The 27,254-nt window shown below is 40.0% G+C and overlaps 2 protein-coding genes across 4 annotated transcripts in view; both read right to left on the bottom strand.

The window, feature by feature from the left end:
* The window catches only part of LOC306869232 (protein Hook homolog 3-like), a 30,092-nt gene extending 11,200 nt beyond the window's left edge, over positions 1-18,892 (bottom strand). Inside the window, exons 1-13 of one of the 3 annotated variants that reach the window (XM_079415907.1) lie at positions 18,342-18,555; positions 15,150-15,235; positions 14,074-14,146; positions 13,940-13,990; positions 13,683-13,815; positions 13,158-13,225; positions 12,308-12,370; positions 12,129-12,212; positions 10,734-10,796; positions 6,618-6,781; positions 3,180-3,320; positions 2,903-3,104; positions 463-573 (exon numbers count right to left, since the gene is read on the bottom strand). In XM_079415907.1, coding sequence (XP_079272033.1) covers positions 463-573; positions 2,903-3,104; positions 3,180-3,320; positions 6,618-6,781; positions 10,734-10,796; positions 12,129-12,212; positions 12,308-12,370; positions 13,158-13,225; positions 13,683-13,815; positions 13,940-13,990; positions 14,074-14,146; positions 15,150-15,235; positions 18,342-18,398 — 1,296 coding nt within the window. In that variant the 5' untranslated portion in view covers positions 18,399-18,555. Of the gene's footprint in view, positions 1-462; positions 574-2,902; positions 3,105-3,179; positions 3,321-6,617; positions 6,782-10,733; positions 10,797-12,128; positions 12,213-12,307; positions 12,371-13,157; positions 13,226-13,682; positions 13,816-13,939; positions 13,991-14,073; positions 14,147-15,149; positions 15,236-18,341 lie in introns of all 3 variants that reach the window. The other 2 variants (XM_079415906.1, XM_079415908.1) reach the window with 2 other exon arrangements.
* A 4,175-nt stretch (positions 18,893-23,067) lies between these two features.
* LOC306869546 (trypsin-2-like) lies at positions 23,068-24,367 on the bottom strand. Its single transcript, XM_079416297.1, has 6 exons — positions 24,310-24,367; positions 24,057-24,207; positions 23,723-23,973; positions 23,500-23,636; positions 23,314-23,415; positions 23,068-23,215 (listed from the first exon to the last, which is right to left on the bottom strand). Exons 1-6 carry the CDS (start codon positions 24,347-24,349, stop codon positions 23,168-23,170), a joined length of 729 nt encoding a protein of 242 aa, XP_079272423.1. The 5' UTR covers positions 24,350-24,367; the 3' UTR covers positions 23,068-23,167.
* Positions 24,368-27,254: the final 2,887 nt, after the last annotated feature.

Genomic DNA, 27,254 nt, shown 5'->3' with positions numbered 1-27,254 from the left:
GTGGTGTGTGTGAGGGGTGTGTGTGTGTGTGTGTGTGATGTGTGTGTGTGTGTGATGTGTGTGTGAGGGGTGTGTGGTGTGTGTGAGGGGTGTGTGTGTGTGTGTGTGATGTGTGTGTGTGTGTGAGGGGTGTGTGGTGTGTGATGTGTGTGTGTGTGTGTGTGTGTGTGTGAGGGGTGTGTGTGTGTGATGTGCGTGTGTGGTGTGTGTGAGGTTCACACAAATCACACAGATACAGTGTTGATGTCAAATTAGGCTAAAGTGTTAATTGTGTGTAAAAGATTCATCAGACTTCGTTTGCCGAGTCAACATCTAATTTGGCAGCTTGTCTTTAACATTCACATGCTTCGTTAAAAAGACAATTAATATTCAGCATTAATATTCTCTGACCTCATAACTGAACTTTATAGCATTAACACTGTTATTTTACTGTTTATCGCTTTAAATCAGCCGCTTCCTTACATCTTTCTCCTTCTGAAGAGAGTCCACTTTCTCCTTGACTCGTTTATACTCAAACTCCATCTTGTCGGCTTTCTTGGACTCCTCCGAGAGCTTGTTCTGAAGCTCCACCACCTGAAAACACAAGAATGGTTCAACTGAAAATCACAATTATTTTGCTCAAAATTATAAGCACAAATTAAGAGAATTTAAACTCATACACATGCTTTATTTGACTTCATCTAGTTTCCTGATTTATTATATTATCATAAATATCAACAGAAAACTGGTCAAACTGAAAAGCTTCTCAAAAGATAAAACACTTAGACTCCTGACATTAATCCAGTGTCTCTCTATGAAAACAATAAAAGGCTTTGTACTGTGGCACAGAGGAGCGTACGTGCATTTATTCATTTATTCAAGATCATGTTTATGTTTTTGAGGCCAGACCAGAAGTAATCAACTGGTTTTTAAATAAAAAAGATTAGAGTAAACTGTAATAAAACACTCTCTTCAAATTTTAGTTCAAAATCAAGTAGCAAATATATATGTAATTTCAGAATATAAAACAATAATATACCATTCAAAAGTATACAAGTTTGGGGCTAGTTAGCTTTTTTCTTTCTTGTTTTTTTAAATAAATTAATACATTTATTCATGCATACACTTGATCAAAAGTAATAGTAAAGACTTCATATTGGCATACTCAAGCTGGATATCAAATAAATGTAACTGTATTGTAATGACCGAGCATTTATGACAGTTCGTCATGAGAAGGTTTGATAGCAGATTTAGCAGCTAGTGACAGAATATAAGATCACTAAACTCAAGCGGACATGTCTGTCCATGTCTTCAGATCATCAGTGCTCTTCCACAGTGTCATAGAGAGAGAATGTGAACGGTTGCCAGGTTGGCAAGATAAATTAAACCCGGCAGAAAATGTGTGCTTTTACGAGAGAAGCTCTGATTGGGGGATTTAAACACTTGACATCTGGCAACCGCAAGCATGAAAACTTGTGTAGGTCTAGATTTATTCTCCTCTTTTTGTTGAAGAAAATTCAGAGAGCTTCCAGATATAGTGTTTTTATTATTTAAACTACATTTTAGGGATGCACGATATTGGATGTTTGCCGATATTTTTCAACTCATTTTGGCCGATACCGATTTGTTTGGAAACAACACCAAGTCTCTCCTGAGCAGAATTTATAAGCAAAATATTTTTAATTTTGGTTAGTTTTTAACAAGAACTTATTTGTTAGAATTAAATAAACCATAATGAAGGTTTTTTGCCAGCACATTGAAGCTTTGAAAATAACTATAAATAACCTATATATCAATCACTGCATTTTATTTCCCCAGAAAGTGTTAACCCTAACATTTTATTTATAAGATTTAACATTTGTAGATGGTCTAAAGCAGGGTTCCTCAATGAGAAAAATGTTTGGCCCGCGCTAATTTAAAAAAATGTGGCATGAAAATTGAAACGCAGCATCAGATAGAGACATTAACTTACATCGTGTCTACACCGGACAGGAGCGCGACGCAACACAATACAACAGATCTTATTATAATCAGTGATGCGGACACGACCAATCCCCAACACTAAACTGCTGACTCCTGTTTATAATGCACCGATACAAAGTTCAAATGATTTGAGTATTGTTGCTGACCATGTCCATCCCTTTATGACTACAGTGTACTATCTTCTGATGGCTACTTCCAGCAGGATAATGCACCATGTCACAAAGCTCAGATCATCTCAGACTGGTTTCCTGAACATGACAATGAGTTCACTTTACTCAAATGGCCTCCACAGTCACCAGATCTCAACCCAATAGAGCATCTTTGGGATGTGGTGGAACGGGAGATTCTCATCATGGATGTGCAGCCGACAAATCTGCAGCAACTGCGTGATGCTGTCGTCAATATGGACCAAAATATCTGAGGAATGTTTCCAACACCTTGTTGAATCTGTGCCATGAAGAACTAAGGCAGTTCTGAAGACAAAAGGGGGTCCAACCCGGTACTAGCAAGGTGTACCTAATAAAGTGGCCAGTGTGTGTGTGTGTGTGTGTGTGTGTGTGTGTATATATATATCTGTGGCCCTTGGCTTGCTATTGTTGGAAGGATTCGGTCCTCGGCGAAAACTAATTGAGGAACTCTGGTCTAAAACAAAAGAGTTGTAAAAATTCTGAAAATGTTTTAGAGCTTATGATTTGTTTACAAAATAAACAAATATTCCTCTTATCGGCAAGACATATCAGCATAACTTTTCATATCGGACCGATGCCAATATTTACATTTAAAGCCATTATCGGCCGATTCCGATATCAGTCCGATAATAACGTGCATCCCTACTACATTTTAATCTTTTATTTGTCAGCGATGCTGATATAGTCACAGTTGGTGGCTAATGATGTCTCTGTCTGAGAAGCAGGTGATGAAGGTAGATTTGTGATCAGACCTGTCTCTTGTAGGTCTCCAGCTGTCCTCGAGCAGCGTTGGCCTTGCGCAGATCCTCCTCCAGCGTCACCGTGTTCTGCATGTAGCTGGTGTTCTTCTCCTCCAGCAGCTTCACCTGCCGCCTCAGATCACCCAGATCCTCCAGCTTCTTCTTATACACCTCCACCTGCGCCTCCAGCTTCGACACCTTATCAGACGAGTGCCTGACACACACACACACGTGTTGGTAACTCCACCTCAGCACTGGTTCTCTGTGGTCTCAGGTGTGTGTGTCTCACCTTAGCACGTCCATCTCGTCTTTGAGCGACTGCGCCTCCTCGGCCAGAGAGGTCAGCTCCTCATTCTGACCTCTGACCTCCATCAGCTCCTTCTCCAGCTCCTCGCAGCGGATGCGGTAATCATCTTTAGCCGCCTCCAATCTGACACACACACACACACACACACAAGCTTGCCGTCAGTCACGCACTTGATCATGTCATATGAGCATAATAAATGTCTCAAATATTTTCACACAAATATTGCAGAACATAACATATTTCATTGAAACTAAAGGAACACAGCAGACACTAGGACCAAAAATAAAGATTTTCAATGTCAAAAATAAAATGTCATAACTGCAATACAGCCACATGATTCTTAAATTAGTGCCTCCATAATGTTAGAATATTGTACAACACACTTAAATTTCAATAATATATAATAGTTTTTTATTGTTTTGCATTACAATAATTATATTTTATCTCATTTATGAAAATGGCATTTTTAAATGTAAAATCTTAATCAACTTTTCCTCAGATCGAGAAGACAGCCTGTGTTCAATCAGACATGTATGGAAGGCAATATTCATTTTGAAATGTAATATGCAAAATGGCAATGCAATATGTTATTTGTATGTATTACATGTATTTACATTGATATTGTCCCATACATGTGCAATGTTTCGTGCAAAATGAAAATTAAATTATACTGTATAATTTACATTTGCCATTATATAAATTTAAATGCAGAAATACATTGCCATTTTACATATTACATTTCAAATTGAATATTGCTACCCATATGCTCCCATAGACGTGAAGCTGCTGTGATATAATGACTGATGGACACGTTCAGTGAGAGACGATGGTGATGACGCTAGACTCATTCACAGTGTGACAGGGGTATGGTGGTGAAGTACAGCGAAGGGTAAGGTGCTTCCCGAAGCCCTTGAGTGCCCGTGATTGAGGCGAGGCCCCAGTGATGATATCCGTACCTCCACTGGGGCCGAGACGGAAGAGACAGACACTGCCAGCTCAACAGAGACTCGTCCAGAGCGCTCGTCCTGTCATTACAGCATCATCCACACAAGCACAGGACTGAGTGCAGGAGCTCACACAAACATTTACATGTCTTACAAACATGGAAGGAATAAATCTGTCATTTCTAACTTTAGTCTTTTGATGATATTTGTTCCAGTAACCTACCAGCAGGCCTGTCATGATCATCAATCTTGTGTTGAAGAATAATTGCAATTAACGATTTGCTTGTCTCTTTCTGCTCATCTTACATAATACAATATTTTCTTATAGTTTACTTGGAAATAAATAATTAAATATTCCTGTACGGTTTTCTTTAATGCAGTGAAAGAAAACAAATACTCTGAAAGGTCAAATGTTTCTCCTTTTGTTCAACTTTAAATTTAGTCCACTTTACATTGACACAAGAAAACCTAAAATATATAATATAATATAATATCATGTGTGACCCTGCAGCACAGAAGCAGTCATGAGTAACACAGGTATATCTGCAGCAATAGCCAACAATACATTGTATGGATCAAAATTATACATTTCTCTTTTATGACAAAAATCATTAGGATATTAAGATCATGTTCCATGAAGATATTTAGTACATTTCCTACCGTAAATATATCAAAACTTCATTTCTGATTAGTAATATGCATTGCTAAGAACTTCATTTGAACAACTTTAAAGGAGATTTTCTCAATATTTAGATTTTTTTGCTCCATCAGATTCCAGATTTTCAAATAGTTGTATCTCAGACAAATATTGTGCTATCATAACAAACCATACATCAATGGAAAGATCATTTATTCATTTAGGGATGCTCCGATCGATCGGCCGATAATCACATTCTATGACTCGATCGGTACTCCCTATACTTGGTCGATCTCACAAACCGATCACAATCTGACGACGTCAGCGCGTGAGGACATAAATTATGTGGTGCTGAAGTCATGTCATTGCCAGAGTGGAAATGCTATGATGTTTCGAGAAGCAATGAAAAATTCATTATTTGTTGTGTATGTTTTGCATGATGATATGATGAATAGATGGTTCATTTTTAACAGCAGATTCAGTGAGGTTAGAGCTGATCCACGGGCTCCGGAGCTGATGGGCCGCTGTAGTCGGTGTTTGTGTTTATATCAGCCAGCCGGCACGCTTCGGCTCTCCACACTGCTTGGCTAAAAATAGTCTTTTGTGAATTGAACTTTGAACTTTGCAGGACAGTCGATCGCCAGGAACAGGGTTGGGCACCCCTGGTTTAAATAAAGCGTGTGGGCTGCATCAGTCTGCTCCATTTTGTTTGTATTTATTTTTGTCTTATATTAAAGCTGCAGTCCATAACTTTTACCTCTTTGTTGCCCGCTATGTTTGAAAACCTGGAATTGCAGGTAAGGTGATGTTTTGAACACTGGCTGGTTATGTACTCTCAAATATTGATTTTGGATCATTTTTAACCAAAAAAACGTTACGGTCTGCAGCTTTAAGTAAATTCCAATTCTGATTCTGCTTAACGATTCCAATGCGGTTAATGAAGTCAAACATTTAGATATCAAAACATTTAATTGCTGCAAAACAAAAATCAGCGGGCTCACACGCAGGTCACACACATGCCTTGAGTGTTGTCCACAAGGTGTCAACACTGGCCCGGGTCATCCGAAAAAGAAAAGAAAGAGACGCAACAACAACAATCTACGGAGACCGCAGCATCAACAGACGGCAGCGCTGACAAGCGTTTATGAGGGAGATATGAGATATCCACAGCTCTAGTTTAACCGAGTCTAAAGACAGTGTTATCAGTCATAACTTCTGGAGAGATATAGTGCAAACACTGGATGAAAATTATCATCAAATGAAGTATAGTTTGAGAGTTGCCGTCACCTAAGTTGCCAATAAATGTTAAAAATAATGGCTTTCAGTTATACTGGAATGCAGAATGGCTATAATTAATAGGTATAACTGAGGGAAGATGCATCTAATGGAGACACCAGTAGCAGTATTGGTATCAACTCTTCATTAATAATAGGCTGCTCTGTAAAAAAGATGCCATTAAACACGTATTTAAATACTATCTTTAAGTTGTTTCTACATTAATTTGTAGTTTCAATGTGAAATTATAACAATATAAATATATAAATTTGCGATTAATCATGATTAATTACAGATTATTTTTTTAATTGATTAACAGACAGCACTCTGTTAACCTTTTATAGATCTTGGTGTTGGTAATATTAGTTCATTTTACTGCTGAATATGCATTTCAATTTAATTTCAATTTTTTTCCCAATCCTAATCGGCACACACACACAGTCCTACACTTCTGCTAATGAAGCGCATCACGAGCTGGCTGCTGATTGCGAGTGTAAAGCACCTGGTCTCAGATCAGCCCTCAGATGGTGACCCCTGATCCCCAGGATGGTCTGCACTCCTCACCTGAAGGTCTCCTCCTGCAGCTGCTCCAGCTGCGTCTGAAGCTGCAGGTGTCTGCGTCCCGCTGGACTGTTCAGATCCTCGATGGAGTCTGACTGGTTGAGCCGCTCCATCAGCACCTGGTTCTCAGCCAGCAGACTGCTCTTCTCCTCCTGGAGCGCCGCCACCTTCAGCACAGACCACAGCGAGTGTGTGAGTGTGTGAGTGAGTGAGTGAGTGAGTGAGTGAGTGAGTGAGTGAGTGTGTGTGAGTGAGAGTGAGAGTGAGTTTGTGTGAGTGAGAGTGAGAGAGTGAGTGAGTGTGTGAGTGTGAGTGAGTGTGTGAGTGAGTGAGTGTGTGAGTGTGTGAGTGTGTGTGTGAGTGTGTGTGTGAGTGAGAGTGAGAGTGAGTTTGTGTGAGTGAGAGTGAGAGAGTGAGTGAGTGAGTGAGTGAGTGAGTGTGTGAGTGTGAGTGAGTGTGTGAGTGAGTGTGTGAGTGTGTGTGTGAGTGAGTGAGTGTGTGAGTGTGAGTGAGTGAGTGTGTGAGTGTGAGTGAGTGAGTGAGTGAGTGTGTGAGTGTGTGTGTGTGTGAGTGAGTGAGTGAGTGAGTGTGAGAGTGAGTGTCAGTACTGATGACGGTGGATGTGCTGCTTATAGAAACACCAGACGTTTCCCAATCAGAGTTTATTACTGAAATCCAGCCTCAAGTCAATACTTCAACATATTTAAAGGAAAAGTTCACCCAAAGATTTACCCTCAGGCCGTCCAAGATTAGGATGAGTTTGTTTCTTCATCAGGTTTGTAGAAATGTGTCTCTGCATCAGTGTCTCAGCAATGGATGCTCTGCAGTGAATGGGTGCCGTCAGAATGAGAGTCCAAACAGCTGATAAAAACATCACAATAATCCACACCACTCCAGTCCATCAGTTAACATCTGGAGAAGACAAAAGCTGAAACACATCCAGCATTAAGATGTTTTTACCTAAAATACCATAGAGTTCATATTCTATAATAACTCTTCCTCCAGTGAAAAAGAGCATCTGCTGTTGTCTCTCACATTAAAATCCAGCCACATATTTGTTTAGAGCTGTTCTGGAAGGTTATGTTAACTGATGGACTGGAGTGGTGTGGATTATTGTGATGTTTTTATCAGCTGTTTGGACTCTCATTCTGACGGCACCCATTCACTGCAGAGCATCCATTGCTGAGACACTGATGCAGAGACACATTTATACAAACCTGATGAAGAAACACTCATCCTGATCTCAGATGAACTGAGGGTGAGAACATTTGCAGCACATTTGCATTTTTGGCTGAACTATTCTTTAAAAAAATGCTTCAATATTCACTTGCTAGTAAGGGAAATTAATTAATAAATTAAGACATTCTCTAAATGGATCTAAATGCTTAAAGCAGACGTACAGATGAATGTATTAAACTCACACGTATATACACTCAATAAGAAATCAATCATAATTTCACAGGTGCATCATGCGCCGGTCTGACTCTACACTCAAGCGAAGCTGCGGTCGTATGTTCAGACAGACACGAGTCATGAGGATGCTCCTGCGCACTGAACTCTGGGTAGTTTTGCTGCAGTGTGTACAGTTATCAAGCGCTGCAGTCAGCTGATTGGCCCATGGTGGCGTCTACTGTTGCCATGGGAACCAAAGGGGCGGGTCACACCGGGAGGAGTGAGGATTAGTCTACAGGGTTACGGCACTGACTCACAGACTCACACACACACACACACACACACACACACACACACAGACACAGACACTACAAGACACACCAGGGTTTTTATAGTTTTCCATATGCAATCTAGGTGGACTGTTCAGATCCTCGATGGAGTCTGACTGGTTGAGCCGCTCCATCAGCACCTGGTTCTCAGCCAGCAGACTGCTCTTCTCCTCCTGGAGCGCCGCCACCTTCAGCACAGACCACAGAGAGTGTGTGAGTGTGTGAGTGAGTGAGTGAGTGAGTGAGTGAGTGAGTGAGTGTGTGTGAGTGAGAGTGAGAGTGAGTTTGTGTGAGTGAGAGTGAGAGAGTGAGTGAGTGTGTGAGTGTGAGTGAGTGTGTGAGTGAGTGAGTGTGTGAGTGTGTGAGTGTGTGTGTGAGTGTGTGTGTGAGTGAGAGTGAGAGTGAGTTTGTGTGAGTGAGAGTGAGAGAGTGAGTGAGTGAGTGAGTGAGTGAGTGTGTGAGTGTGAGTGAGTGTGTGAGTGAGTGTGTGAGTGTGTGAGTGTGTGTGTGAGTGAGTGAGTGTGTGAGTGTGAGTGAGTGAGTGTGTGAGTGTGAGTGAGTGAGTGAGTGAGTGTGTGAGTGTGTGTGTGTGTGAGTGAGTGAGTGAGTGAGTGTGAGAGTGAGTGTCAGTACTGATGACGGTGGATGTGCTGCTTATAGAAACACCAGACGTTTCCCAATCAGAGTTTATTACTGAAATCCAGCCTCAAGTCAATACTTCAACATATTTAAAGGAAAAGTTCACCCAAAGATTTACCCTCAGGCCGTCCAAGATTAGGATGAGTTTGTTTCTTCATCAGGTTTGTATAAATGTGTCTCTGCATCAGTGTCTCAGCAATGGATGCTCTGCAGTGAATGGGTGCCGTCAGAATGAGAGTCCAAACAGCTGATAAAAACACCACAATAATCCACACCACTCCAGTCCATCAGTTAACATCTGGAGAAGACAAAAGCTGAAACACATCCAGCATTAAGATGTTTTTACCTAAAATACCATAGAGTTCATATTCTATAATAACTCTTCCTCCAGTGAAAAAGAGCATCTGCTGTTGTCTCTCACATTAAAATCCAGCCACATATTTGTTTAGAGCTGTTCTGGAAGGTTATGTTAACTGATGGACTGGAGTGGTGTGGATTATTGTGATGTTTTTATCAGCTGTTTGGACTCTCATTCTGACGGCACCCATTCACTGCAGAGCATCCATTGCTGAGACACTGATGCAGAGACACATTTATACAAACCTGATGAAGAAACACTCATCCTGATCTCAGATGAACTGAGGGTGAGAACATTTGCAGCACATTTGCATTTTTGGCTGAACTATTCTTTAAAAAAATGCTTCAATATTCACTTGCTAGTAAGGGAAATTAATTAATAAATTAAGACATTCTCTAAATGGATCTAAATGCTTAAAGCAGACGTACAGATGAATGTATTAAACTCACACGTATATACACTCAATAAGAAATCAATCATAATTTCACAGGTGCATCATGCGCCGGTCTGACTCTACACTCAAGCGAAGCTGCGGTCGTATGTTCAGACAGACACGAGTCATGAGGACGCTCCTGCGCACTGAACTCTGGGTAGTTTTGCTGCAGTGTGTACAGTTATCAAGCGCTGCAGTCAGCTGATTGGCCCATGGTGGCGTCTACTGTTGCCATGGGAACCAAAGGGGCGGGTCACACCGGGAGGAGTGAGGATTAGTCTACAGGGTTACGGCACTGACTCACAGACTCACACACACACACACACACACACACACACACACACAGACACAGACACTACAAGACACACCAGGGTTTTTATAGTTTTCCATATGCAATCTATATTTTTATTTCAGTTTAAATTTTCTTTGCTTTAATGAAGTCATTTCTTGTTTCTTTAATTGTTATTCTTATGCTTTTTATCAGTTTATCTTGCTCCATAATGCAACTAATCCTGCAGAACTACAGCACACAACACTTCCTCAGGAAACTGCGTCACACTCAGAGCTGTGCATCAACAACATGATTGTGGTTTATTGTGTCTCATGGAAATGAAACCATTAAAGCGCTCACATTAAACGCAGTACACCGCTCTTTTATTACTATAACATTAAAAAAAAACAAAATGTGTCAGACGGCCTCTTCCTGTTTAAATGGGCCAGGGCTGATTGAAACTAAAGTCTTTGCAAGTTCAATGCAGTTTTCATTCCTACTGTATCTGCCACAACGGTCACTGGTGTTGTGTTTTCTATTACAATAATAATCCTGGCACGCACACACACACACACACACACACACACACACACAGTTAAAGGCCCTGCACACTAATTAGGGATGTTATCAAGCAGACAGCAAATTATAGATGCAAAAACAGCAAAGGGTGAGAGCAGAAGAAAAGAAAGACATTTACCCTCTCTTCTAGATCAATACATTCTAACCTCAGTCTATCTCGCTCCTCTTGGACGAGGTACGCCTTCAAAAGCAAGGCAGAGGACGAGAGGTCAACAACAACACACTCAAACACGTCACAAGCAGAGCATTCACCAAACCAACACATTCACATCAGTTAACGAGGACAGCATCGCTGAAGTGGAGGCGCTTTACCGTGTTTACCTGAACGTGATCTGCAGCGTTTAGTGACCAAACATCTGCTAATAAACACTATCTGATGTGAACCGATCCTGATTAGTGAGGTTCAGCTGTGGAGATGTGGATCAGGGGCGTATTACAGAATGTTTCTTATCCGAGGTCGTTAAGATATGATACGATAACTTAGGATTTTTTGCAAATTCGTATTACAGAAGCAAATATAAACATGATTAGGAATTCTTATCCAATCTTACATAGGGCTGCTCACAGACAAGGAACAGCATATCTATAGAGAGTATAGAGAAATGTCTACTTTCAAATAAACCAATTCAAACGGAAGACAAATATTCTCAGATTATGTAATGCATGCAGGCACATCACTACTGCGGAGATGACGAGTCAGTGTCGCCGACTTCATCTCTTAAACCGGAAACAAAAAAGCACTAGTTTATCAATCAATTGTAAAATGTTAATGCAGCCTCCTTACTGTTTTTCCCTGACACATTCATAATCATTACTTCTGCCGGTGCGCTGTGGCAAGCTTTATGCGTGTGCTTGAGCGCTTATTAGGCTATGTAGGCAATTAAAGGTGCATTATAATGATTTTAATTGTTTATAAATAAACATGCGATTAGTTGAATAATGCTTCAAATGAGTGAAAAATCTTAAATGGCATCAAGTTCAACAATACATTCTCAGGTCTGTTGCCAAGCAACAACACTGGAGCTGCTGATGAGGTAAGCAAGATTAATAAAATAAATAAATAAATAAAAGGTGAGCTTTTATTTTCAGTGCCGCGGAAATTGAAACTTTGATAAGTTCGGTAGACACTATTTAGTAAGTTTTCAGCTTCGCTCACTCATGAAGACAAAGACTTGAGCATTAACCCTACAGCTGTCTGTGAAGAAAAACATTGTACAATAGGAAGCGTTTTTTCCGTTAGCTTTCAAATAATTATGAAGTTAGGACAGCTGTGGGGTTGCCATAAAGTTAAGATAGTTTTAGGATGTTTTGTCAAGTTAGGAGGCTTCTGTAATAACCTTTTCCTATCTGAAGTTAAGATGAGATAACACTGAGGAAATGCTGTTTGTAATAGCTTTTGTCCTAAATGTGTTCCTAACTGAAATGACCATGCTTCCCAAACAGATAAGATTAGTTAGGATCTTTCTGTAATACGCCTCCAGACGCGTGTGACTCGAGACGCAGGGGAAGGTACCTGCATGTCCAGCTCGTGACATCTCTGAGCGATCTCCTCTTTAGTGGCCAAAGCATCGTTTAGATCCTCCACCGTCTTCTTCAGCTGAGCGAGAGGAAAACACACGTCACACAAACCAACCCTGCATTATAACTGCGCTCCAGACTCCTGTGAAACAGAACTCATAAAGCGGACGCTACCTGTCGGTCCAGATCAACGTACGAGTCGCTTCCAGTGGACACGGGCATCTCTTTGCTCATCAGCTGCGGGAACAACACACACATTAACACCAGTCTACAACACACACTGCTGGCCAAAATCAGTACAACACTGGTATCTTCAGCAGCTAAACATGGTTTGAAGTCAGTTACTTCTATCTTCTGCTGGAGTGTGTCAGTAGGAAATATCAGTTTACATTTACAAACATTCAATTAGTCATTAATTGTAATAATCCAGTGAGATGTTTGAGATCTGATCTGATCATCATCAGTCTGTCTGGAATGACATGAAGAAACAGAACAAACTGAGACTAAATCCAGAAGAACTGTGTCTCTGCTTCAAGAAACCTCCTGCAAAGCTCCTGAGAAACTCTGCTCAAGAGCACCGAGGACAAAAGCTGCTTTAAACACAGAGCATGCTCACAACAAATGTTGATTTAGTTTAGTTCATAGAAGTTAATTGATAAAGAAAATCTATTTTTGACAGTATCCTCATTTTACTGCATTTTTACACAAGTGCCTAAAATGTTTAACAGTACTGTAGCTTTTCTGGATTGAGTCTGTCTCAGTTTGTTCTGATTCTTCATGTCATTCCAGACAGACTGGATGATGATCAGATCTCTAAAATCTCACTGGATTATTACAATTAAAGGCTAAATGAATGTTTGGACATATAAACTGATATTTCCTACTGACACACTCCAGCAGAAGATAGAAATAACTGACTTCAAACCATGTTTAGCTGCTGATTATACTAGTGTTCTGATCATTTTGGCCAGCGCTGTACAGACACACACAGCACATCCGTGACACGTGAGAGATGCTGACTGACCTCTTGGATGGCCGTCATGACCACGTGCTGCACAGACTCCTCCATCATCATGATGGTCTGGATATATTCTGCAAACAAGATCACAATGGCATCAATGAACTGGCAAAACATATCAGAACTCACCCTATAATGACTAACGTCAACAACTGACCCTAGAAACCCCACTGACCACTCCTAGCTTGACTGTCATGCGTTATATTATCATTATTAACAGCTGAATATGACTGTGTTTCAACTCTGAATCAAACATATGACATATTGGGGAACTTTGAGGTGACCAGATATAATTGAACATTTTAATCCAGAGACCATCTGATAATTGATTTAATCTGACCCAATCTCTCAGGACCAATGTTTGTCTTTCTGTGCATCTCTAGTTGCCTAAATCTGTCTCGCTTCATCTATAAACACACACACACACACACACACACACACACACTCACACCCTCTCTCTCACTCACTCACTCACTCACTGACACACTCGCTCGCACGCGCTCACACTCTCTCTCTCGCGCTCACACACACCCTGTTTCTGTTCGCAGTTGACAGCGCAGCCCAGGATGAGCTGCAACATTCGGCCGAGCTCTGCTGCATCTGAATGCTCTGCGATGAGACTGACGTCTGGAAGAGTGAAATCATTGATCTGCTGCCCCAACACCTGCAGAACCCCAGCGGACAGAGAGGTCACAGGTCGATTCAAGAGAAGGAATCATCTGACTGTTACATATAATAGAACAGCATAAAAGTGTGACTTCAGCATCACACAGACAGATGCGTCTCACCTCATGGTTGTAATCCAGAATACCTTTCAATATTTTCTTTAAATTGCTGATCTGAAAAAATAAAAGACAGAAAATTGAAAGATCCTGTAAGACGTGTGAACCAAACACAAGAGTGACTGAGAGCAGATGAATACCTTTAACCTCCAGTTGTCTCCAACATCAGGTTTAACACGACTGATCCAAGCGTCAGTGAAATACATGGCATCTCTGAGAGACAGAGAGAGAGAGAGAGAGAGAGAGACAGAGAGACCGAGAGAGAGAGAGAGACAGAGACAGAGACAGAGACAGAGAGAGAGAGAGAGAGAGAGAGAGAGAGACAGAGAGACCGAGAGAGAGAGAGAGACAGAGACAGAGACAGAGACAGAGACAGAGAGAGAGAGAGAGAGAGAGAGACATTGAATAACCGTCACTGAGCTGCTCATCATGTTAATGATGTCACATCGGTCTCATTAATTTTCATCCACAGATCAAGTGTACATCATCTTCAGGCGATATACCCGTTAACTAATTAAATAAATAAATGTGAATCTTATCCTTTACATGCATCTTCAGTCCTGCCAGTTTAAACTTTGAAGTGATTTGAAACATTTTCAATTCATACTCGCACTGTTATGATCAGGTTCATCAAACAACCAATTACAAAGTAAAAATCGCTGACAGCTCCAGTAGCTTTAATAAGGATCGATGTATGATTACGTCATGCAGTGAAAACTGCAGTGTTTTAGGAGACACTTAATATTCGTTAATACTATCGATCTGACTGCACTGAGATCAGATGAGAACAAAACTAGAACTGAACTGATCTGAATAATAACACTATTGTCTTCAGAGCTGCTTTACAGCTGAAATAGAGTTTGTTTCACACTTGATGAATTTCACAACATTGACACTTATTATTTTCCTGTTAATTACTGTCAAGCTGCTTTGAAACAAACGTGACTTACTTGTACAAGTTATCCTTAAAATGTTATGAAATTTCGATACTACCTAAAGTTTTGGCATCATATTACCCATATTTATAGCAAAGATAATCACATTGTGATAAGTGTGTGTGTGTGTGTGTGTGTGTGTGTGTATACACAATTGTAATAATCGAGTGAGATTGTTGTGCTCCACACAGAGATCTGATCTGATCATCATCAGTCTGTCTGGAATGACATGAAGAAACAGAGCAATCTTAGACAGACTGTGTTGTGTGTGCTTCACATACATTTTCTGCAGGACTTGTGCCATGGCCACTCCGCTGGTCAGCTCGTCCACTGCTGAACACGGCGCCTCCACACCAAACGTCTGGATCTGAACACAACACACAAACACTAAATGAGACGCTGAGCTTCATCTGTGTGTTTATGTTCTACACCACAGCTGTTATTACATGAACTAACACTCTGATTTTAGACGTCACGTGTAGTTGGGAAACCTCTCTCACACACAGGCTCCATTCACTTCTGCTTTATGCAATCACTGTAATCTGCATTAACAGCTAGCTCTCCGTTCCTGGAGAATCAGCTTTCTCTCAAGTTTCCACAAAGGAAAGGGTTTTTGCATTCAGGAGCTCTGGACGGCAATCAAAACACAATCTGTCTTCAGCTGGAGCTCAGCATCAACACAAACGGCTATTGTGCTGCTGAGGTTTCCTCACTAACATCACAGCGTCACACTGCGCTCAGGATCAGGACAGGAAGTCCTGCCCACAGGAAACAGCTGAGGTGTGAACAGACAGACGTGCGTCATCAGCTGGGCTCGCCATGATCCGAGCCGTCTGATAGCAGCTCTGTGAGGAATGTGAGACGTCAGCGTGTGTTTGGGCGTGAGACGTTTCACATCTGGAGCAGAAACACAGCCCTGCAGAGACTCACTTCACTTCCTGTCTGCAATCTGACATTTTCTGCTGAAACTCGATGGAACCCAGGTTTAAAAAAAAAAAAAAGTACATCAATATAATGTACTGAAAGTGCTCTATTTTTGCGCACTAATTTTGTACTTAAATGATTCTTCTGTACTTCTTAAGATAGCTAGTATGTATTTAAAAAAATGTATTTAGTCACCACTTGAACCCATCTTTCATACACTAGTACACTCAAGTGCACTACAAGTAGTGACTAAATACATTTTTTAAATAAAAAGATAGTATGCTAAATGCATATTTTAGTTCATATTCATAATGTCCCAAAATAGCACAGTTGAGTACACTTAGATGATCTTAAGTTTATCTTAAAAAGTACTGAAGAATCATTTATAGTATATTAAGTACAACATTAGTGCGCAAAAATAGAGCACTTTAAGTACATTATGGAAGTGTGCTTATTTTTAACCTGGGAAGTGCTGATATTATGATTCTGCCTTCATCACATCAGGTCACATCGTTATTACATTCGTAAGAAAGCTTATGAAAACACACTTTTATGTAACATAAGGCTGTGTGCTGTGAACTGGAGTAAATCACAGCTCTGCTTCCCCTTTGTTCAGTCAAGCACCGCCTGCAGTGTTTAACCACAGAGACCGCAGCAGTGTCACTGAGCTGAGTATCTGTCACAGCCGTCATCACATCTGACACACAAGAGACTCAATAATGACACTGCTTTAAATAATGCATTCAACTTAGACAAATATTAGCATTAAACATAACAATCAGAAGCACATGGGAATTAAATAAAGTCAAAAAACAGCACCCATGATTCTCTAATCATTTGACACAAATGGAACTCCGTCACACTGAATTAAAGCTCAATCTCCATTTCTGCTCAGCTGAGTCTCACATCAGTGTCTCTGTAAGCTCAGAGTGATCAATAAACTCTCCACATGATCAGATCTGAGAGAAGCCCTGATCGACTAACAAACTGAACAGCCAACACACACACACACACACACACACACACACACACACACACAGCGCTTCACTCATCATGTTATGAGTGTTTTATGAGATGTGTTTCAAGACAAACACTAGAGCAGAACTTCACGTGTGTAGAGACGCTTTCTGTTTGAGCTCAAACTCAAAAACATTCAGACACTCTTACTGTACCGAAAGCATAAACTAAGTGTGTGTGTGTGTTTTATAATAAACTGGCACTATGAAATAACTCCAGACATCATATTATACCCAGTGTTGGGCGTAACACATTACAAGTAACGCATGTAACGTAATCAGATTACTTTTTTCAGGTAACTAGTAATGTTACGCATTACTTTTTAATTTACATGAAAATATCTGAGTTATTTTTTCAAAAACGTAACGCCAGTTATTTGTTTTCCCATGTATTGACTGACAGGTCTCCTGTCCCCATATTGGGAGAAATCAGCTGTTACTGTAGCTCTAGACTAAATATGAATGTGTATTAATTCATCTCACTCACAAAAAACTGATTTAGGATTCATCAAAATTTATTAAATCAGTGAAATGCTTATAATTAAATAATTAAATGTTAAATAACACAAATGTATGTAATCCCATTTTATTAACCGATGTCTCTGCGGCTGATCTTTGATGATCAGTTCAAACATACTAATAAGCAAAAATGACTTCAGATAAACTAACAATTGTGCTTGATTGTGTTTTATTGCTGAAGAGTGTTGAAGCTTCTTCTCCTGAGTTCTCCTGTACAGACGTCAATCTACTTTCCCGCTTTATTCATTACACATTTTGGCTTTTATATTTGCTATAAATAGAACTTCTTGTATTAAAAACAATCAAGCCCTGCTCATATTTAAAAAGTAACGTAACGCATTACTCTCCATAAAAAGTAGCTAAGTAACGTAATTAGTTATTTTTTTAGGGAGTAACGCAATATTGTAACGCATTACTTTTAAAAGTGACTCTCCTGAACACTGCTGATAACATCTCTTTATAAACCTGAGACTGACACAAGATCCTCTGTTTGTTTTCTCACTCGATCATGAACTCAAAGCGCTGGCCGCAGAGGATGCTGGGATTGATCTGCTCTTGTCTGCATGTGTCACATATAAACAATCTGATTAAGAGTAATTAATACTGATCAGGACACACAGCTAATGACTAGCTAGTAGTAAACTGAGCCTTCTATACAACAGTCTCTCAGTCTGGGAGTTAAATCAGAAGATTAACGGTTACTCATCTCTACTAGTTTACAGGCCAGCTGCAGAACTAGTCAGACCAGCTAGTTAGTCAAATGCTAATCAGATGTAAAGCAAACTCTGCCTGTAAGTGATTTTAAAAGCTAAGACTAGTCTTAAAGACATGACTTGCTAACTTTGGTCCAATATGAACCAGACCGGCTAGTTATTCAGGCTAGTGCTAGTCTTAAAGAGACGCTGTTTATGTGACTGCTCATCAATATAGTGATTCTAATTATGAAGAAACGCTGTGGTGGTATTACTGTGGTATTTAGCATGGTAATTTACTGAAAGAGCAGATGTTACTCACCCAGGTCAAGAGACTCTCACAGAGCTCCACTCGATCCAGAGTCTCCTCACAGCTCATCTTCCGCTCACAAACAGATGATAAACGAGTCAAAGCGCTCCCGGGGCGATCAGAGTCCGCTGGCGGGCGAAATCCTGTCGAATTAGAGACGAGAAGCTGATTTTGACGAATAAAGCGGCGGAGACAGACACACAAGCGCCGCCGCTCTGAGGATTTTTCCCTCAGGGGTCCTTCAGCTGCCACCCTGCAGGATCGGGACACCTAATGCCTGACGGAAAATCTCAAGGCAGAAAACCGCTTTGCTGAAAGGTGATCTTAAAACGGGGGGGGGCATTACAATTTATTCAAATTAGTATGGTGAAAAGAATCGAGCAAATAAGAAGATGAAGTGAGACAGGCAGCGAAACGCGCCGCTTTCAACAGTGCGACGGTAGACGAGTGCGGAACTGTGTGCGTCTTTTATTAAAGGGCACGGTGTTTTTATAAGATATGATGAATACGCAAGAAAATGTCGATAGGGTCCTTCTCTCGTTTTTCTTCTATTGTTTGTTCCTCTCTCCGGAGCAGAAGAGGGCGGTAAACGAACCAGCAATCCGCGAGTTAACCACCGAAGAAGAAGAATGCGGACGTAACCGACTCCACAACACACACACACACACACACACACACACACACACACACACACACACCCAACAAATACAGGTGCTGGTCATAAAATTAGAATATCATGAAAAAGTTTATTTATTTCAGTAATACCATTCAAAAAGTGAAACTTGTATATTAGATTCATTCATTACACACAGACTGATATATTTCAAATGTTTATTTCCTTTAATTTTGATGATTATAACTGACAACTAATGAAAGTCCCAAATTCAGTATCTCAGAAAATTAGAATATCAATTAAGACCAATGCAAAAAAAATGATTTTTAGAAATGTTGGCCAACTGAAAAGTATGAGCATGTGCAGCACTCAATATTTAGTTGTGGCTCCTTTGGCCTGGATTACTGCAGCAATGCGGCGTGGCATGGAGTCGATCAGTCTGTGGCACTGCTCAGGTGTTATGAGAGCCCATGTTGCTCTGATAGTGGCCTTCAGCTCTTCTGAATTGTTGGGTCTGGCGTATTGCACCTTCCTCTTCACAATACCCCATAGGTTTTCTATGGGCTTAAGGTCAGGCGAGTTTGCTGGCCAATCAAGAACAGGGATACCATGGTCCTTAAACCAGGTACTGGTAGCTTTGGCAGTGTGGGCAGGTGCCAAGTCCTGTTGGAAAATGAAATCTGCATCTCCATAAAGTTGGTCAGCAGCAGGAAGCATGAAGTGCTCTAAAACTTCCTGGTAGACGGCTGCGTTGACCTTGGACCTCAGAAAACACAATGGACCAACACCAGCAGATGACATGGCACCCCAAACCATCAATGACTGTGGAAACTTTACACTGGACCTCAAGCAACGTGGATTATGTGCCTCTCCTCTCTTCCTCCAGACTCTGGGACCTTGATTTCCAAAGGAAATGCAGAATTTACTTTCATCAGAGAACATAACTTTGGACCACTCAGCAGCAGTCCAGTCCAGACGCTTCTGACGCTGTCTCTTGTTCAAGAGTGGCTTGACACAAGGAATGCGACAGCTGAAACCCATGTCTTGCATTGATGAAGGTATCGCTCCTAACTTACAGTATTTATGGGACTGTCAGCCCACTGATTCATCCCCAAGTGGGCCGCTGTTGACCAATCCGCTCCAAAAAAGCTGTCTGAATATGTATATTTTAGGTTTGTGACCTTGGTGGCAAGTTTCCAGCGGGAACCATGTTTTCGACAGCTGTCCATCTTCTCACCCAAGGTTTGCATCTGAAATTTTCTCTATATTCAATTTAATTTCGGATATGCTTAGTTTTTACATTCAGCAGTCATATTTCTGTATGTAGTACACACTGTTTATTACAGTATGTAGAGAGTATTTGTCTCAATTGGATGATGAATGATGACATGTTCTTTCTATTGTCATTTCATAATAGCAGTTTTGTTCAGAAAATACAGGGGTCTGTGGAGTTCAAAAAATCATTTAACATTAAACATTTGTACATTTAATAACCCTCACAGCGGTCTTAAACGGATATGGAGATCTTTTATTCTGTCAGGGAGTAGAAAGTAGATTCATTCAGTCCGCTGTTAAACGTTTGTTTACTTGAGTGTCTGATGAAAGTCTAACTCCTACAGAAACACTTTATATTGGCAGCATGGAACACTTTACTGTTTTTAAGCACTTAAAGTTATTTCATTACCATCAGAGACCCTTGAAGTCGAAACTGCAACTATAATGCAATACAGTGAAAGACAATGTACAGGTAAAATGAGAATTGTTTTATCTGTGAAATGTCCATTATCACTGCAGTTTTTTTTGTTTTTGTTTTTTTACCAGTATATTTATATCAACATATATAATCTCCATCTGGATTTGACCTGCTTTAAATATAATCCTATAAATCATGTGCATAATGACATATTTAATTTTTTTTACATTTACTTATAGCAGAGCTTCTCAGAGCTTCTCTTAACTTTCTCTTTTTTTTTACTTTTTCCCCATCATTGATGGAATTTGTAGTACTTTTCATGTTTTTACTGTTATCAGACTACTATTCGTTGATTACACGATTACTTTTCATTAATTATTATTCATACAATAGTATTGAATTATTCATAATTTAGTGATTCTCCTTAATCATTTTTTTTAAATCTTTTCAAATTTCCTTTCTAAAATAGACTACCATTTATATACATTCACACAGAGACAAGTTACTAGTCAGGTGACTGATTACACAGAAAATTATAAGGACACACTGCATTGGGTTTACAGAAATCATTTCAACTTTAAGTATGTTTTCTCAAAGTTTTAACATTGCATCGACTACTGGTAAACATCTTCATTTTTATGTTAATTATCGCTCAGTGCTTTATGCATTTTTTTACTGTGTCTTTAGAAGTCTTTTGTCTTTCAAACACATTAAAATGCACAAATTCACGTTTCTTATTTACACGTAATGCAGGGATTTCCCTTTCTTTTCTTTTTTTGGCAGCTGAACTTCTTTGACCTATATCTATTTACCTGAAGCACCCCTTGATATTTTAAGATAATAAGTAAATAAGTAACTTTTGTCACAGTTCTCTGACCTTAGTAAATGGTCATACGACATGGTAAACAAATGAAATATTTCTTTTTTTCAAGTAAATGTTTTATTTTGAATGTTGATATTTTAAAATGATTTGTTAATTTCACATTTTTATTTTTATTTTTAATTATTAGCTTTTTGTTAAACTCACTAACCCCTGCAGTTCCTTCATGAATCCCATTTTGAAAAACCTTGACGTAATGTTAAATGCACTCCATGTTGTTTAAAGCAACTTCTTTCTTTTTGTATTTTTCTATCAGTGTGGTACAAGATTATCCTTTTAAATCAATGTGATAAACAAGTTATATCAAAAGTAATCCAAAATGTAATCAAAAAGTAGTCTGATTTTATTACCTTAAATGTGTAATGGATTTCGTCACTAACTAAAACTAAAATTTGTGTCATATAATTTGGAATCAGCACTACAATTTGTAAATAATCTACCCAGCACTGCTAATAAATATCAATAACCATATAGCCTACTGTATGCTTGTCTTTAAAGGAAGCATAACACACAGTTTCTCTCATGTTAATCTTGAGTACCTATAGTACTGCATTCTTCATGTCCCTGAAGAGTTTTTAGTTTTATCAGACTTATAAAAGAAAGATTTGTCTAACGCTTCTCTGCGAAAGCAGTCGAGCTTCTGGAGGCGTCCGTGGGCGGAGCTAAAGAGTCACGAGCATGCACAGCTTTTGTGATGGTCCTCACTGCAGAACACAAGATCCAGGGGGTGTGGTTGGATCTAGATCCAACTCCTCCCACCTTACATATACCTGAACCTACCCGTCTCCACCCACTGATCCCTAAACCCACCAATCCCCACGCCTAAACCTACCATCTCCACCCCCTAGATGTGGATCCAATCCAACTTTGTTCTGCAGTGAGGGCTACTGCAGCTTTTACGTAGCTTTTGTTCTTTGGGAAGCTGAACAAGGTTATCTTTCCCTCGTGACTAAGAACACTTATTTAGTGACATTGTTGATTTTGTGGTCAAAAACAAAATGTAAAGTCCTTCTTGAGCAAGTCCTGTGCAGCCCTGCCGACTACTTCCGAAATTCGAATAAAACACATCGATGGGCGTGCTCTTGCTCTCATTTTGGTTTATGTGTGCGAGCCTCTTTCTAGAGAGATCTGCCCATAAAAGGAATTCCGCCTTTTTTGACGTCATACAGGGCCATACTCTAAAAATCTTTCCGAAACTTATGCAAACCCTGAAGGAGTGTATTTGTCACAGAAATACTCCGTCAAACGTCCAACTTGTTTTTTGAGACTTTGGTAAATGAGTCAGAATGCATGAAATAGCATAGACATCCCCTTCAACATTTCTTTTGTTGGACATTCCAAAATGCATGTTTCTTTTTGATAGAATATCTGTGTTTCTTCATAAACTGCTTGTCTGTATTAATTTCTAGAAATATTGAAAACTTTGTGTGTTGCTTTGCCAAGTAATTTCTGCTAAGAGCATCATGCATTTAAATGTAGGCCTGTCAAAGTGCTTAAAACAATACATTCAGTGTTACTTGACAAATATGAATAAAGCACTTGGAAAAAGCAGAATATTTTAAATGGTTTTATTTTCACAGGTTTTTAAACTCCAAAACAAATAAAAACTGATGGATTGATGGATAGAGGCTGTATTTGATGTCAAATCAGCTTTAGTTGTTTCTCATGGTGTCGGCGATCCATTCGCTGAACATGCAGACCTTGAAGAAAAGAGGATTCATTAAAATCATATAAGTGCTTCATATTAAACGAAACATATTGCTTTGTGACAATTATTAAACAACAACAGCTATATTACCTTGCCATAGACACCAGGATGATTCTTCTCAGCACAGCCATAACCCCAGGACACAATACCCTGCAGCTGACCGTTGCACACCACAGGGCCACCAGAGTCACCCTGAAGAAGACAAACATTACAACTGGTTATTATTAAGATACTATTCATATTTGTGCAACAGCGGTATATCTTGTCATCCTCTACCTGGCAAGAGTCCTTTCCTCCCTCCAGGTATCCAGCGCAGAACATGGTATCGGTGATCATACCAGGGTAGGAGTTGTTGCAGTCGCTGTCGGACAGGATGGGGATCTCCAGACACTGAAGCTTGTTGGAATCAGCAGCTACAAAGAATAACAGCGATTAAGTTAACCGAAGTGCTATGAACATGAAGTGTGAAGGAAGAGGCATCAAGAATCCTGACACTCACTGGAACTCATGGTGTTTCCCCAGCCAGTGACTCTGCACATGGTGCCAGCGGCAGCACAGCCATTGGGCAGGGCCACAGTCTGCACATACTGATTGAGGGTAGCAGGCTTGCTAAGCTTGATCAGCATGATGTCACTGTCAATGATCCAGGAATCATAGTTGGGGTGGCGAATGACCTTCTCAGAGGAGATGAACTGCTCCGATCCCTCATTAACTACGATGTTGTGCTCGCCCAAACGAACCTCCACACGTCTGAAAGACAAAGACAAATATTATTCAGAACTGAGGAAACCAATGGATTGATACATAAACTACTTTATGAAGCTGTCACTTACGACTTGTAGCAATGAGCAGCAGACACAACCCAGTATTCGCTGACCAGAGAGCCACCGCAGAAATGGTAGCCAGAGTTCAGAGACACCTGCCAGGGCTGGGAGTAGGGTGTGCACTCGTATCCACCAACAATCTTGTCATCATCCAGAGCAACTACACAAATAAGAGAGTATCGTCAGTATATTGACTATAATTCCTTGTAAAAAGAGTAAAATTCATAATAGTAGAGAATCAGTGGATGGAGTCTCTACTCACAGGCGGCTCCAAGGAGCACCAGGAACACCAAAGACCTCATGACTGCTGATTGAACCTGTTGATGAAGATCTTGCTCCTCACTGGCAGTATTTATGGGACTGTCACCCTATAGATCCACACCCAAGTGCTCCGGCATTAACCAATAAGCTCCAAAAGACCTCTCTGAAGTCTGATAAAGAATACGGTATCATTGTGTTTCCATGAAGAGAAAACTGTATACGTCTGTGCTGGTGGTTCTTGAAGCACTGACTCCAGCTGCAGTCAACTCTTTGTGAATCTCCCCCACATTTTTGAATGGGTTTTGTTTCACAATCCTCTCCAGGGTGCGGTTATCCCTATTGCTTGTACACTTTTTTCTACCACATCTAGTCCTTCCCTTCGCCTCTCTATTAATGTGCTTGGACACAGAGCTCTGTGAACAGCCAGGCTCTTTAGCAATGACCTTTTGTGTCTTGCCCTCCTTGTGCAAGGTGTCAATGGTCATCTTTTGGACAACTGTCCAGTCAGCAGTCTTCCCCATGATTGTGAAGCCTACAGAACTAGACTGAGAGACCATTTAAAGGCATTTGCAGGTGTTTTGAGTTAATTAGCTGATTAGAGTGTGGCACCAGGGGTCTTCAATATTCAACATTTTCACAATATTCTAATTTTCTGAGATACTGAATTTGGGACTTTCATTAGTTGTCAGTTATAATCATCAAAATTAAAGGAAATAAACATTTGAAATATATCAGTCTGTGTGTAATGAATGAATCTAATATACAAGTTTCACTTTTTGAATGGTATTACTGAAATAAATAAACTTTTTCATGATATTCTAATTTTATGACCAGCACCTGTAAATCTCCATCATCTGTTTTCAAATGGAGCAGCATTTAATACACGGAGCCGTAGTTCACTGACAAGCTACGCAATATCGCTTTCATTATTGCACATATATCGCCTTCGACAATGAACGCAAATTGCGTAGCTTGTCAGTGAACTACGGCTCCGTGTATTAAATGCTGCTCCATTTGAAAACAGGTGATGGAGATTTAGCGCTAATCAAGGACCCGGCTTTACTGACGAGATGCGCATGCAACCAGATGCGATATATCGCCCATCCCGTCACGTTTATAATGTCGCAGAATGAACCATATGATGGTCCTGATATAAACATGAAGATGATGATTTCTCTGTGTTGGTCAGCTGTCGTCATCGGAGCAGGCATCAGTTTTTCTCAGACACGTCGTGTCCTGTGTGTCTGCAGCAGGCCGTTCTGCCCGTCGAGACCAACTGCGGTCATCTGTGGTCATCTGTTCTGCGGTGAGGCTGATCTCAGATCCAGCGGTCAAACATGAGCGAATCTGCTGATCTATAAACACTTCTGCTCTGTTTTTAACCCAAGGGCCGGAATCGGAATCGGCTGATAATGGCTTTAAATGTAAATATTGGCATCGGTCTGATATGAAAAGTTATGCTGATATGTCTTGCCGATAAGAGGAATACATTAACTCACATGTGCTCTGGGTGTGCTAGTGATTAGATCAGGTCAGCAGTGTGGCTCGTTCTTGAAGCAGTTTTATCTGAATGATTTAGATTCACTTATCGGGATCGCTGCATTTAATCTGTGAAAGCACCTACAGAATGATGTTCGGTGTGTGATCGAGTCAACAGTAATAGCCTCCCCGGGCCATGAGCTCTAAAAGATTTTCAGAATTTTTACAATTCTTGTTTTAGACCATCTACAAATGTTAGATAAATCTTAAAATAAAATGTTAGGGTTAACACTGCATCTTTCTGGGGGGGAAAGTGCAGCGGTTGATATATAGTTTATTTATAGTTATTTTTAAAGTTTAAAGTAAAAAAAACCTTCATTATGGTTTATTTAATTCTAAAAAATAGTTCTCATTAAAAACGAACTAAAATTAAAAATATTTTGCTTATAATTTCTGCACAGGAGAGACTTGGTGTTGTTTCCAAACAAATCGGTATCGGCCAAAATGAGTTGAAAAATATCGGCATATCGGCAAACATCCAATATCGTGCATCCCTAGTTTTTTTTCCATACCAAGGAAGTCAGTGGACACCAACTATTTGGTTACCAACATTCTTTAAAATATCTTCCTTTGAAGAAAGAAACTCGTACAGGGTTAGCACAACTCGAGGGTGAGTATGTGCTGACAGTTTTCATTTTGGGGTTAACTGTCCCTTTAAGTGAACAGTTGCTTTTAGTTTAGGTCACAGTCCAGTAAAAACCCTCAGCTTTACAATCAGTTAACGGCTGGGAAGATAAGAGCAACTAAAGGCCAGTTGGTGCTTGTTAAGGCCCTGATAGACTTCAAGTCGAAGAATGAGCTGGTGTGACGTCATTTCACATGACATCAGGCCAAAAATCTTGTTTGTTTTCGTTGTTTTGGGGATTTCAAAATATTGCCAAAGCAAACTTTCCATAAAGTTCTCTCTCCGGCCGGTCTGTGGCGATTATGTAATGGGTAAAACAAATCTTCTCCGGTTCTTTCTGTTCACTCCGTCCAGACGCAAGTGAAAACATGAACACACTGCTCTTTCTCCTGGCTTGTAGTAGAAACTGAAGCTGTATTTCTAATTAAAAGCCTGTTTCTCAAGTTCAAGTTGAGCTTTATTGTTATTCTGCTACATGTGTGGACATATAGTGGAACGAAATGTTGTGTCTCGCAGGACCACGGTGCTACATACTAGTTAAACATAAGATAAACATACAACAATGCAAGTATAAGAGAGAGGGAAAAAAAAGCATCTGACTATACATATACTATAAATACTATACCTAGTTGCCTAGACATACACAAACTGAGACTGTACAAGAACTTTACATATATACTGTGCAAAAAGATTGAAAAATTGTATATATATTTCGTACATTAAATTGTTGTGCAGATTAAGGAGAGATTTTGTGGGAAGCAGCGCATAGTGCAAAAAGATTT

The sequence above is a fragment of the Barbus barbus genome (genome assembly GCF_936440315.1).
Source record: "Barbus barbus genome assembly, chromosome: 5".
In the NCBI taxonomy this organism is placed as follows: Eukaryota; Metazoa; Chordata; class Actinopteri; order Cypriniformes; family Cyprinidae; genus Barbus; species Barbus barbus.
Note: the sequence above shows the minus strand (reverse complement) of the source record. Positions and strands in the feature narration are given on the sequence as shown.